General features: G+C 38.5%; 1 protein-coding gene and 1 non-coding gene across 2 annotated transcripts; both read right to left on the bottom strand.

Annotated features, from left to right (window-relative positions):
* Positions 1 to 615: 615 nt before the first annotated feature.
* LOC134322174 (U1 spliceosomal RNA) lies at positions 616 to 778 on the bottom strand. Its single transcript, XR_010013959.1, has one exon. It is a non-coding gene; the product is annotated as a U1 spliceosomal RNA (small nuclear RNA).
* A 557-nt stretch (positions 779 to 1,335) lies between these two features.
* On the bottom strand, positions 1,336 to 12,552 carry psmd11b (proteasome 26S subunit, non-ATPase 11b). The gene is made up of 13 exons (XM_063003079.1): positions 12,449 to 12,552; positions 9,066 to 9,167; positions 8,736 to 8,932; positions 8,551 to 8,608; positions 7,009 to 7,203; positions 6,625 to 6,769; positions 4,914 to 4,974; positions 4,756 to 4,818; positions 4,542 to 4,667; positions 4,346 to 4,381; positions 3,560 to 3,611; positions 2,199 to 2,341; positions 1,336 to 2,085 (listed from the first exon to the last, which is right to left on the bottom strand). The coding sequence occupies exons 1-12, from the start codon at positions 12,537 to 12,539 to the stop codon at positions 2,199 to 2,201; spliced, it is 1,269 nt and encodes a 422-aa protein (XP_062859149.1). The 5' UTR covers positions 12,540 to 12,552; the 3' UTR covers positions 1,336 to 2,085.
* Positions 12,553 to 14,021: the final 1,469 nt, after the last annotated feature.

Genomic DNA, 14,021 nt, shown 5'->3' with positions numbered 1-14,021 from the left:
AAAAGGGACTTACGTGTACAAATATAAATCATGTTTACAACCATGCAATTGAATAACCTGAATAAACTGTATAGATCAAACATCACGCATATCTCGAACAGTACCGGAAGGAAGGAAGGAGAAGATACGCTGGTTTTGATGGACAGGTCTAGCAGCCAATGGAAATACTCAGTAAAGAGCTTGCATGAATTTTCATCTTTTCATTGGTCATTTTGATATTCGCTGCTATGGACAGACAGAGATTTATACCCACAATCAACACATGTAAAAAAAAAAGTGGAGATCCGTGTTTTTCATCGGACAACGACGATATGCAGTTCCATGGGACCATGAAATGCATTAATAGGTTTCTTATACATCCTTATGGGAAAAAAATACCTTGAAACTCAATGCCTTTTAAACTCAACGCCAGTCCAAGAACCAATTGACGTTGAGTTTCAAGGTACTACTGTAAATAGTAACATGCTTGTCACATTTTTATAAGACTTTCTACAGGAGTGACAATAACTGTGACTTAATGAATTAAGATCATATTTCATTTTTAGTCAGACTAGGCAAGCTTAAGATAAGATAACTCTTTATTGATCCCGAAGGAAAAAAATTGCAAGAAATATCAGCGGAGAGGGTGAACGCAGTTCCCCACCATCGGTAATTATGCAGTCGAGATTCCCACATTTGGGGAATTCGCAGCGGTCAGCACAACCGGAGTGCAATGGCTGAGCCTCGCCCTGGGTGAACCACCTTCTTGATCATGGTCTCGCCCCTGCCAGGTAAGTATGAGATATGTGACATATGGCAAGTATGATACCAGATATTATTCTTTGTTTTACCCATTTTTACTAAGGGTGAGCACAGTATATTATTAATTTTTTTTACACAGGGGAAGCATTTTTTGAAATGAACATTTAAGAATGCTCCACACAACATTAAAAGTTGATTGTTATATTATCCAACAGTAACCACCCTTTAGTATTCAAGTGTTTATGTTGTATTTTTTTTTTTTACAAAAATGAAATAATAAAAATGCACATCCCAATAAAGTAAGCAAATCGAGTAGACCTTGTAACACCTTGTGAATCGAACTTTTTTGCTTATATGCATTCCAGGGCGTCTACAGGTATTATTTTAATCTTTACTGATTCAGGTACAAAAGCAAGCAAGAACTTGAAGGTATAAAATGTCCAAATAAATCAAACACATGCAGGAAATCTGTATCTAAATAAAACTGTGTTGACCCCAGTAATTATTAAGCATGGACCAGAGACAGCATAAATGGGAAATGAAATCTGTATTTTGTGACATTAAAAAGGTCCAAATGAACGAAAAACTGGTCAATTCTGTTAAAAATTACACTTTAATGACTGTTTTAATCAAGTGTATATAGTCTAAATGGCCATTTAAACAAAAAAACAAAAAAAAGGGGGGGTTTTCCCCGTGGTATTTTTATAACAAGACATTTCCGGGTTGTTCAATACAGTAGGCATGTTTAGAACTGAAGATGAACTGCAGTGTGTATAATCAAGAGTATACTGGCAAAGTGACTGCTGATGTGTATATAAAAAAAGGAAAGCCCTGTCTGACTGGAAACTGCTCCCTAAAGAACCATTTACAGCTCTAACCATGTGATATTAAAGACTGATTGAAAGTCTGATTGAGACACTGTTGAGTCCCAAACAAACCATAAGATCTGACTACAAGATACACACTTTCCAACAGTTCCCTTATCACCCACAGTAACGGGTATGAGGTCAGCATGGCACTGTAACTGGAGAAGAGTTATACAATGCTAAAGGATGAATTTACGAGACTTTATTGTAGTTGTACAATATTCCCTGATGGCCATGTTGGCCGCTGAGAGATACATTGGGGCAGAAAAAAAATTAAGAAGAGAAGGATGAAATTGTCCATTGAAAGAGGAGTTAAAAACTCAGTTGGAACAAGTGAATCCCGTTGCAATGTGTGATTCTTACTCTATATAGTCCCTTCTCGCCTTGACAAAAAAGTTTCCACATGTTGGCCACACACACATGCAGACATACACTCACACACATCCACTCTGCGGAGCAGCATCCTTTCATGTTCGTTCTGGAAGAAAGATAACAAGGTACGAATTAGCATTTTTACTGTTAGAATTCACTAGCCAAACAAAGTACTGGCATTTTCACAATGAGCTCTGCATAAATAATATGAAAAATTACCTATGTCAACTTTTTAGCTTTGTTGTACAGTGAGTCCACGACTTTGCTCATGTTCTGAATGGTTTCCAGGGCTGCCTCATAGGTCTTGTCAACGGGAGGCTCCTCAAAGATGATCAGGACTCCCTCACCCTGGTCTAGGATACCTATTTAAAGAACATGAGAATGCAGCACTGAGACATGTACACGAATCTTTATTAAAATCCATGGTTTTGAACAGGGATGTCCAACATGTTTATGCTCAGGTGTCCACATATCTTTGCCTATATATCAGGGGCACCTTTAGGAGGTTTGTTTGTTTTATTAGGGTTTTTAATGTCATGTTTTAGACTTTGGTTACACTCATGACAGGAACGGTAGTTACTCGTTACACAAGGTTCATCAGTTTACAAGGTTATATCAAACACAGTCATGGACGATTTAGTGTCTCCAATTCACCTCACTTGCATGTCTTTGGACTGTGGGAGGAAATCGGAGCACCCGGAGTAAACCCACGCAGACAGGAGGAGAACATGCAAATTTCACACAGAAAGGACCCGGACCGTCCAACCTGGGGACTGAACCCAGGACCATCTTGCTGTGAGGCGACAGTGCTACCCACTTAGCCACCTCTGCCGCCCCTTGACACTTACAAGTTTGGACCCATCTTAAGAATAGAATAAAATAGAATCTTTGCCACTATATACAGGCACAATAAAATTTTGTATGGCATCTCAAAATAGTAGCAGTATTTACACTCTGAGAAATAAAATAAAGACTTGCATACTTGCTACTTACAATTATGACTTAATTCAATTTGAGCAACTGAGGGTTTACTGTCTTGCTCAGGGGCCTAACAATGTCACCCTGACAGTGGTTTGGCTTGAACTGGCAACTATCTGATTACTAGGCCAGTAATTTAACACATCGGTCGATCTTCCTTACATTAAAGCCAGAATCACTGATGCATTAAACCAGATTTCTAATCTGCCTGAAAGTCACATCTGGCCAGCTGAACTTGGTAGACTAGTGCTCAAACACGGTTAGAACACCGTAAACACCAGACAGTAAGTCTATAAGTGAATGCCAGTCCTTTAAAGTGCACTACACTCACTCATTTATACCTGGAAGTACCAATTCGCCCCCCGGTCATGTGTAGTTTTGAGCTTTTTTGATGTGATAAATAACTCTCAGATTAGGAGCATACCCAACACAGGAGCCCAGCAGCTATGTTACACCAGCACAACCTACTGGACAACCATGCAATCCAAGATGAAAACTGCTATTGACAATTAAATTAGATTGCACTTAATAATCACTAGTCAACTTTGTGCTCATCACTTATTCTAGCATCAAACAATATATTAGCAAAAACATGAACTTGCCATGAAACTTCTTATCCAGGATCATTTGTGACAATTTTCTCTCAACATCACCCTGCAACAGAAAAAATTATAAAACTATCAGCCATGTGACTCATTAAAGATCCATTAATAACCAATGAATGAATGAATGTTATAATAATTGTATAATGCTAAACGCAGTTACTCTGGGATTATGAAATATCAGCTGTATCAATAAAGGATGTGCGAAGAGTATACAAAGTATTAGTCCGACATTGGCCGGTATCTTATCAACTAAAGTACGTTTTTAAAGAACAAAGATCATCCATATAAATATAGCACCCAAGCTGACAAAGCCAATTTGTCACAATCACAGCTTTGACCTCTAAATAACCCATTTAATGAAAAGTCTGCTTGGTTGTTAGGAAGCAAATGGCCACCATTGTCACTAATTAAGTATATTTCGTTTTGTTTTGATGAATTCATAAATTCATTTCCAACAGACATTTTAATTGAAAGTGCAGCTAAAGATATCTCTCTTTTCTCCCTTGAGGAAAGGGGGGTGCCTTGTTTTAACTATCAAATTATATTTTTCTTTTTAATACCATAGTTGATTTCTTCACCACAATTGCCTCAAACCCAAAACCTCAAGCAGAGAGCATTGCGATCCCAGATACAGTGTGTCATTATTGTTTCATTTAGTAAGAGCAAAGCTAATTTTAAATGAGAACACACTGCAGCCCCTTAAGGTCTATCAAGATGATTAAAATTGTTATTATAAAACTTATGTTGAAAGGCACAGGTTATACAATGGGGAAAAGTACATACCTTCAAGAGTTTGATGAGATCTGATATGTGTGTTATCTAGAAAAAGAAAGCAGACCATCAGCAAAGATCCAGTGACAAGCATGATAAGAAAACAATGCTGCGATTCTGTTCATTAGCACACTGAACACGGCTAACCAGCACTGACTCAGCCTGACACGTGTGCTTGAGTTTCGTTTTGTTGTTTAGGATGCTCTACCTGTACTCTGGAGAAGGGCTCAATGACCCGGATAAGGTTCTGCTCCAGCAGGTTGTCATACAGCTTGGCCAGGTGCGTGTTGATAATAGGATCGTCCCTCAGCTCTTTTGTGTACTCAGTCAATGCCTTCATTAAAAAAAAAGAGAAAGTCAAGGTTACACAGTGAGCACCAGAGAACTTGGAATTGCTTTGAAAACATCAGTACAAGTCTCACCTTTTCAAAATCTGCTAATGATCTGTTCTTGCTGGCTAGTGCTACACATTTCAGTGAATCTGTCTGTTCCGAGTGAAGAGGAAGAAAAAGAACCATTCAGTTTGGACACAGACAGAACAATCCTCAATGACCACACAAAAGAAAACTACAGGGCTTACTTGTCTCCCGGCGTAACGCAGGGCCAGTTTGCCACTGATTAGGGCTTGGACTTCCTCCGGCCTGAAATGGAAGAAAAAAAAGGTTAAGAACAAAACAAGCAAGACTACATAATTCTTTCACTAAAACACTCATAGCACGAAGCGTCGCCGTCATTCTATCACACTTTCCTAAATGTGTTTTGCATTAATGTGTTTATTTATTAGGATTTTAACGTCATGTTTTACACACTTTGGTTACATTCATGACAGCACAGGCAGTTAATCGTTACACAAGATTCATCGGGTCACAAGTTTAGTGTCAAACACAGTTATGGACAATTTTGTGTCTCCAATTCACGTGTGCAAGTTTTTGGACTGTGGGAGGAAACTGGAGGAAACCCACACAGACACAGGGAGAACATGCAAACTCCACACAGAAAGGACCCGGACCACCCCACCTTGGGATCGAACCCAGGACCTTCTTGCTGTGAGGCGACAGTGCTACCCACTAAGCCACTGTGCCGCCCCTTACGTGGATGTATAGAAAGTATACTGACTAGCACTTAGATATATGATGTAGGGATGTCAACAATTAAAGAAGTCATTCTTCAGATAAAGCTGTCGGTTATAAATGTCCTTTTATTTGCAAGAGTGGATGCCTTTTTGCATGATCCTTAAGTATAAAAGTAGAACTCTGCTTATCATCTTATAATACCTACACAAATGATATCAAGAAGAGCTTTAATATACCAACTACATCTCTATTCATTATAATTAGAATGATTAGGTAGCGCAATGAACTGTTGTAATGAACTGTTAATTACCGACTGTTTACACTTACACTTAACTGGTTCTACTTAGAGTTCATGTTCATCTTACAGTTCGACATTACTGCCATGTGGGTTATATTACACTGTTTTTAAATCAGCAAAGCATTAATGACTAGTTAACGTAAAGCTCAGTGATGTGTTATATTTAAACGGGCAGTGATAGCTCAGTGGTTAAGAAACTGGACTAGTAATCAAAAGGTTGCCGGTTCAACCCCCACCACCGCCAAGTTGCCACTGTTAAGCCCCTGAGCAAGGCCCTTAACCCTCAATTGCTCAAAATTGTGTTTAATCATACCTGTAAGTCACTTTGGATAAAAGCCTCTGCTAAATCCCGAAAATGTAAATGTAATGTAAATGCATGATGTGTCAGCAGATAAAAGCTATGGTCACTTGATTTTAGCTGTAGATAACCTAACATAAGTAAGAAAGTCACATTATGATTTAGTTTGACTCATGACATCAAGTTTATGGCTGGTTTGCGAGTAAAAATAGAGGCAAGTAGAGAAATTATCACTACTAGTAAGGAGGTAACAGAATATAAGTGGGTCATATGACACAGCATTCAATTTAGATAATAGATACATAGCTTCATGATGCACAGTTTCAAGGAATTGTCCATTTTTATCATTACAACCAGGAACAGTGGAAGTAAATAGCTCCAGTTTATGTAAAAGTCCACAAAGAAACTGCCCACACTTCAAAGCTTTTACCATCTGTAGATGCATATCATGAATGAGCCACTTCTGACTGTGATGCAAGACACAAATGCCAACAAGTACTACTGACCCTCTTATCCTTTTACAATAAAGATCATTTTCAAAAATAGGACAAATAAAACTTAAGCTATTGAAAGGGCCTCCCACATACTTGCACATCAAACTACAAGCTGCTATTTTACTTACAAGTTGAGCATGATCTTGCAGAGAAGCATGTATTTTAGTGCAGTTATAGCCCTGGGGCTGTCGATGGAGTCATAGCCCTCGAAAGCCTCAAAGAAGTAAGAATAGGCTGTCTTCCAATCCTTCTCCTCAGCAGCATGGATGATGCCTACAGTGCACACATTATCCAAGTTATAATCTATACAGCAACAACAACTGTTCTTCAGCTAATAAACAAACACTTCACTAACATCAGTTACCTTAATTACAGGAAGTACATGGTGAGATCTAATTTCTTAAAACAATACATGTCCTTTGTAGCTTGCTTGTGTATGTATTATTTAAATCACTGGGTGTCCAAACCCCCGTGAGAGTCACATTTGTAGCCAGTACATGTTTTAGACTTGCCTGATTGCATGTCCAGGGCTGCCTGTAGTTTGGGTGGACAGTAGATGGCATTGGCTGTGGTTCTGGCAGAAGTGAGGGCAGCTCTGGCTTTGGGCAGATTGCTGAGTGCATGGTAGGTTTTACTCTCAAGCAGCTGAACTTCCACCAGTAAAGCTTTGTCATCCATCTTTTTGAGCTCCTGGAGTAGCTGAGAACCTGCAAACAGATGATCTTGGTGGATTATCTGGCATCCATGTATAATCTAAAACACATGCAGTTTAACTGGTCATGTACAGGTCATTTGTGTAGCTTATTTTGTTAGAACACAAACCCAAAAACTTCACAAGGTCTTGATTACACAACAGCAAGGTAGTGCTTAATGTTAACAGAAAATGTCAAAAATAAATATCAAAATAAAAGGTCTTAATAGGAATGATATTTTCTGATAAACAAAGGAGCATGATGCAGGACTTGCTCATCATTTCAAACCCTAATTAAAGAGAACACTCATATGGTCAGCAGACTAAATGAACCAAAAGGGCTTAACTATAATAACTAAATAAGTAACACTGCCACTTTCACGTTTAAACCCCAGGACATTACAGGCCTTAAACTCCTGCATGATCATTAAATAGTTTCATCCTTCACCGTCAAAACAGCCTCAATTCTTTATGGCATATTTAATACCATATATTTGGAGGCCCTGAGATGGATAGTCAAGGGTATTACTGCCTTGTTTTCGAGTGGACCGGCCATGATTATAACAGGAGAAAGCAGTTAATGTCAGTCCAACTCACTGATATTTCTCATGTCTGCCCTTTAGTTGCATTTTTATTAGGATTTTAACATTATGTTTTACACCTGTTTACATTACTGATAAAGCAGGTAGTTGGGCTTACACATGATTAACCAGTTTAAGTTCAATGTCAAACACCATCACGGTCAGTTTTGTATTTCCAATTCACCTAGACTAATGTTTTCGGACTGTGGGGTGAAACCAAAGCACCCAGAGAAAAATCATGCAGATATGAGCAGAACATGCAAACTCCAGTCACTGCACCTGGGAATCAAATGCAGAACCTTCTTGCTGTGAGGCAACGGTGCTACCCACTGAGCCACCGTGCCGTCCCGATTGTTTATTAAAATTTTAACATGCTTTGAACATGGCTACATCCCTGACAGGGCAGGTAATTACAGCTTGACATGATTTAAACAGTGCAAGTTCAATGTCAAACACCATCACGGTCAGTTTTGTATCTCCAATTCACCTAAGCCAATGTTTTCGGACTGTGGGGTGAAACCAAAGCACCCAGAGAAAACCCATGCAGATATGAGTAAGATATACAAACTGCACACGAAAGGACCCAAGCCATTTCAGATTCAGAACCTTTTTGCTGCGAGGTGACCGTGCTACCCCTTGCGCCACTCCTTTGAGCAATGCCTCAATGAATTCTATTTAGCCCATTTGTTGTGAATGTGCTGTAAGGTGCAGTAGGGGTTTGATTACTTCTGATAAGCTAAAGAAGCTTTGTGATGGAAAAGGTGATTTATGAAATAACTTACCCAACTGCAGAGCCTCCTGATACCTCTTGGTGTCAAAATACAGTGAGATCAGACGAGCCTGTTGAACAAGACGAGTACATCACACACTGCACACTTGTTTCCAATCTCGATTTATAAACGTGTCAAAGTCTCTGTAATCAGACAGCATCTTAATATCAGGTGGTGCATTTGGCCAGCATGGTTACCTCAAGTGCCTGCCTAAGAAACGTCCTCTTCTCAGCCTTGGCCCACTCAATGCACTCCAGGCACAGCTCAACCTCCTGTCCTGTGGCTGCCTCCATATCCAGAAAAAGATCCAGCAGAGAACGCACCAGTCGGGCTGCCTTGGCCTTGCTTATGGAGATCAGGAATGGTCTGACAAACTTCAAGAGCCCTCCAAGCTCTGGTAAGCCAAAGCGAAACAAAGTGATTACAGTCAAAAGTGTGTCCTGATATGAAAATCATGTTTTCCATCCTTATCTTGCAATACATCTGAGAACTGTTATATGTTTTGGTTTCAGAGTGTAGGATCTTACCTGCAGCTTGTCCCGTCTTAGCCAGTAGAGTGCCAAGTTCCAGGATACTCTGTTCTTTGACACGTACTGCCTCTTCATCATCCTGCTGGACATCTCGCCTGACTGAAGAAAACCATAAAAAGAATGCTTAAATATAAAGTAAACATTTTAGCCAATAACACTTCACCCTTCAACAAGAAAAATACCTTTACCATACCAAAGTTAACTATTAACTATTAACATTATCTAATGTGTACACAGAACTGTGGTGACATTAATAAGGAATTTAAAACACAACCTATTAGGGCTGGGTATCGCCACTAATTTCCTGGATCGATTCGATTCCGATTCACAAGGTCCCGATTCGATTCGATTTTCGATTCAATTTCGATTCAACACATTTAGGCATATTTGAGTTACATTAACAGGTTTTGTTTAAATATGTACAGAGAACGAATGTGATAATTGCACAAAGAACACTCATTATTAAAAATATTTGTTTTTACATAAATAAGTAATCCACAACAAAAAACAGTAACATTAATTTTTTTATTTATTATTATTTTATATGTCTGACACGCTACAACAGTGTATGTGTAATGTAAACATACACCTGGCTGTTGCACAGCTTATGCCAAGTTCACACTACACAACTTTCTGATTTGCCGGGTCGCTGTGGGGGGGGGGGGGGGGGGGGGAGGATAATAAATATTTTGTTTTGTAGAGAACGATAACTACAGTATATTACGCCCCTGCTCCACTTGTTTACAACCTCTCCCGTGTGTTTCCCCTCGCTGTTCCACATTGATTAAGAGCCGAGTTGCTCCCGAGCTGGCAAATCTAGCGCAGACCAGTCGCCGAAAATCAGGGCAGAAATCATGTAGTGTGAACCAGGCATTGCTGGAGCTTCTGCCATGCTGAACTGATGTGCAGGTCAGATCTCGTTGCACGAAAAAACAGCGGCTGGTCACGCGAGATTAAAGAAGGTAACAGATTTCCGTGTACACCGTAAAAAGAGGCTCATTTAAAAGATCGATCTCGCGTTTATATGAACCGATATCGGATCATTCAAATAAAGATCGATTCGAATCGAGAAATCGATTTTATAAACCCACCCCTACAACCTATGGGTGGGCAATATCATCACAAGACCATTCTACAATACCCAGGCAGTTTAATGCTACAAACTATAACAAATTTTAAGTCCCCAATAAGTTTACAACAGCAGCTTTTAATGTTTAGTTACCTTTAATAGTTCTTTTAGTTAGAAAAGAACTTAACACATCATAACAATCAGGGGGCTAAGTGGTAAATCACACTAGCCCTAAGCTCCGCTAAGATCCTGAGCTTAAAACACAGACATGATTGGCGATGTCTGAGCCTAGCCATTAAAAGGTGCCATTAGGAAATAAAGTATTTTGCAAGGCACCCCACAATCACCCATTTAGTCATGTCTCAATCATACACAACTATGGGTTGTTTAGAGCAGCTAATCCACCTTACTAAAGTACCTGGAAAAAAATCCACACAGACATATCAAGAATATGCTAAACTCCAAACATGGTGTCAACAAAAAGTTCATAGGCTGGTATTTATATTTATTTATTAGGATTTTAACGTCATGTTTTACACACTTAGTTACATTCATGACAGGAACGGTAGTTACTCATTACACAAGTTTAATGTTGAACAGTCATGGACAATTTTATATCTCCAATTAACCCCACTTGAATGTCTTTGGACTGTGGGAGGAAACCGGAGCTCCCGGAGGAAACCCACGCAGACACTGGGAGAACATGCAAACTCCACACAGAAAGGACCCGGATCATCATAGGCTGATCATTATAAGGTGTACTTGATTATATTAATACTAACCTAACAGTGGCACCACTTTTTAATGTATTAATTCCATTTGCGGTGAAAAGGGAGAGTAATAAAAACAACATTTTGATTTATTTTAAAATTAAAAGAAAATAAAGACAAAAGTTACACTCTCAACACACACACACATACATATATATGTTGACAGTGTAACAACTTTATATATATATATATATATATATATATATATATAAATATATATATGCTTACATATACACACATATATATATATATATATATATATATATATATATATACTGTATATGTTGACAGTGTAACTATTATATATATATATATATATATATATACACACATCTGTATACACACACATGTATATATATATACACATATACACACACAACAAAAACAACATTTTGATTTATTTTAAAATTAAAATAAAGAAAAAATAGTTACACTCAACACACACACATCTCTCATATATATGTTGAGTGTGTGTGTATATATATATATATATATGCATACATATACACACATATATACACACATATGTACACACATATGTACACACACACACACACACACACACACACACACACACACACACACATATATATATATATATATATATATATATATATATATATAAACAATGATTCAGTCACAGACAATATTCGATGACTACATATATTTTTACAATACATTATTTCATAAATACAATTATTTTGTTTATTTGGGACAGGCCTAGGTCCTGGTAGATTGAACGTTTATTTGGTATTGGTGCAAATAACAGCAGAAGTCTGAAGAAGTCATGCCAATACTAATGCTGATTTCGAGAGGTTTGTAGCAGTTCACGATAATACATGGCCGAAAGGTTATCGGTTCTTTCAGTGACGTTAGCATTAGTAGGCTAACATAGCTTAGCTTGCTTTATATAGTTTATATAGAAGTACTGGACCGGTCCAGATTTTTCTGGCTACCTCACTTAAATATGCAACTTATTTTTAAAAATTACAGTTCCAGACAAAGCCCATGTAACAACGCTAAGCCGGCCAGATGTTCATTTACAGTTAATACAGATGACGTAAAGTGAATCGCTGAGTAATGTATGTAATCTAACAACTGTCAGTTTTTTTCTCTGATGATAGCTACCAAGCTAACTAGCTAGGCTAAAATCTCTTACCATGTCTACTGGGGAAAAGTTAAGTAATGAAGCTCATTCAGTCACTCAGAGACGTTACTGAAATGTTCGATAGTATAAAGCAGAGCTGTAAACATTAGCTAAGTAAACTGTCCTATTATTCACTTTCTGTTCAAAGTACACAATTAGCGGTAGCTAAATTCCATGACTACGGTGCGGCCTTCACAGCAATGCTAAGCTAATCACACAGTTCAAGCCAGTCGGTTAGCATCATTCAACTGAGAGACGGCACATACACACAGTGCAGTGAGTCAGCACCACCGCACCGGCTAACCGGGAGAAAAACGCTCTATAGTTCTCCCAAAAACCCGCTAAATGTCTAAATAAACCCGGTAAAATATCAATAAAATTTACCACTACTTACCTATAGAGTGTAAAATATCAATAGAAGCGTTTCGGTCAGTACTAATAAGAGACTGAGCTCTCTGAAACTCAACCACTGCCGCGGCTGCCATCTTCCCTATTCAAAAACCTACCTACCCACAAGCCCCTGCGCATACATACCAGCTATGTAAACGCCGTCAGATGCAGGGGCATCCTGGGACATGTAGTGCATTAAAGCTTATTGTTGTTAACGTTGTTTGTTCTATTAACTACGACAAGAGGTGTACAAACCATAGCGTTTAAATACATTGTAAAACCGTTCCCTCTGAAATAACACCTGCCGAACCCCGGTCTTGAGGCAATATAATGGTGGGTTTGATGCAAAAATGTGACTGAAGCATCCAAAGACACCCCCACCTTTCTCCATAGGTATTAAACATGACAACCCTAATTGCCCTAATCATATTTATTTTCTCAGGCTTTTGATTAGTATAGACAAAGGTGCATAGCTTGGGGGTTCTTGGTCATAGAAACTTGTGGTGATCAGGGATGTTTCGTTGCTGTCGTTCTGCCTCTCTTGTCCGATCACTCAGGTTTGATGACGGTGGGGGAGGTGGGCGCTGATGTCCTGTGAAAGCCTTCATGACCTTGTTACCTGTTCGCTCTCCCCTTTAGTTATGCTGTAATAATTAGGGCTGCCGGAGTCTAAAACTCTCTGTAAAACTGATATTTTTCTCAACTCGCATTTTACATTTTTAACTACAGTTTCTGTTGTTTTACCCCGAGATCCTTCTGATGGAAACCTGTTTACCTGCGCCAGGTTAAGGAATGAAGTCAAGACTGCCGTGCCAACAATGCTGCTCCTGCTGGATGTGACGGTTCCTGGCGTGTTTGCACCAAGAATGTCAAGAACTCACTACAGACTTTATTACAGACTGGACTGAATAATAACTCTATTATTATTTATTATTGCTAGTTATAACTTTTAGCTCATTTTAAATCTGTGTTTGTATGATTTGTGTAAATCTTATTCATTTAAAGTATCATCCAGACCACCCAAGAAGGATGGGCCCTGCTGAGTCTGGTTCCTCTCAAGGTTTCTTCCTGTAATTTTAAGGGAGTTTTTTCTTGCCACAGTTGCCCTCGGCTTGCTCAGCAGGGGTTTTTGTATCTGTTGGTCCTTGTTTTTGTAAAGTTGCTTTGAGACAATGTCTATTGTAAAAAGTGCTATATAAATAAATTTGACTTCACTTGACTTAATAGGAATTCGATTATGTTTACTATGTACAGTGTTTTTAAGGTTTTAACTTTGCTGCAAAGATGAATGCGGCTTTTAAAAATTAAATATATTAGGTTTTATTTTGAGATTATGTGAATATGTGCATTAAAATTGTAGCCATAATATATTACATGCACAAAAACTGAAGACACCTAAACATCACATTACCATGTCAATCCATTTCCCTGCAGCAGCATATTTTTCAGACTTTTCACCAGATTTTGAAACACGACTGCAAGGATTTACTTTTATTTAGCCACACGATTTGTTTGTTTATTAGGATTTCAAATTAGGATCTTGTTTTACACTTTAGTTACATTCATGACAGGAACGG

The sequence above is a fragment of the Trichomycterus rosablanca genome, chromosome 10, assembly GCF_030014385.1.
Source record: "Trichomycterus rosablanca isolate fTriRos1 chromosome 10, fTriRos1.hap1, whole genome shotgun sequence".
Taxonomy (NCBI): domain Eukaryota; kingdom Metazoa; phylum Chordata; class Actinopteri; order Siluriformes; family Trichomycteridae; genus Trichomycterus; species Trichomycterus rosablanca.
The sequence above is the reverse complement of the archived record's forward strand: the minus strand, read 5'-3'. Positions and strand labels throughout refer to the sequence as shown.

Excerpts from the sequence above, each read along its gene's own strand:
- psmd11b (XM_063003079.1), bottom strand. The coding sequence starts at position 12,539 with ATGGCAGCCGCGGCAGTGGTTGAGTTTCAGAGAGCTCAGTCTCTTATT. Across the intron at positions 7,204-8,550 it reads TCAGGAGGCTCTGCAGTTGG|GTTCTCAGCTACTCCAGGAG; the intron begins GTAAGTTATTTC and ends ATCTGTTTGCAG. Across the intron at positions 4,382-4,541 it reads AGCCCTTCTCCAGAGTACAG|ATAACACACATATCAGATCT; the intron begins GTAGAGCATCCT and ends TTCTTTTTCTAG.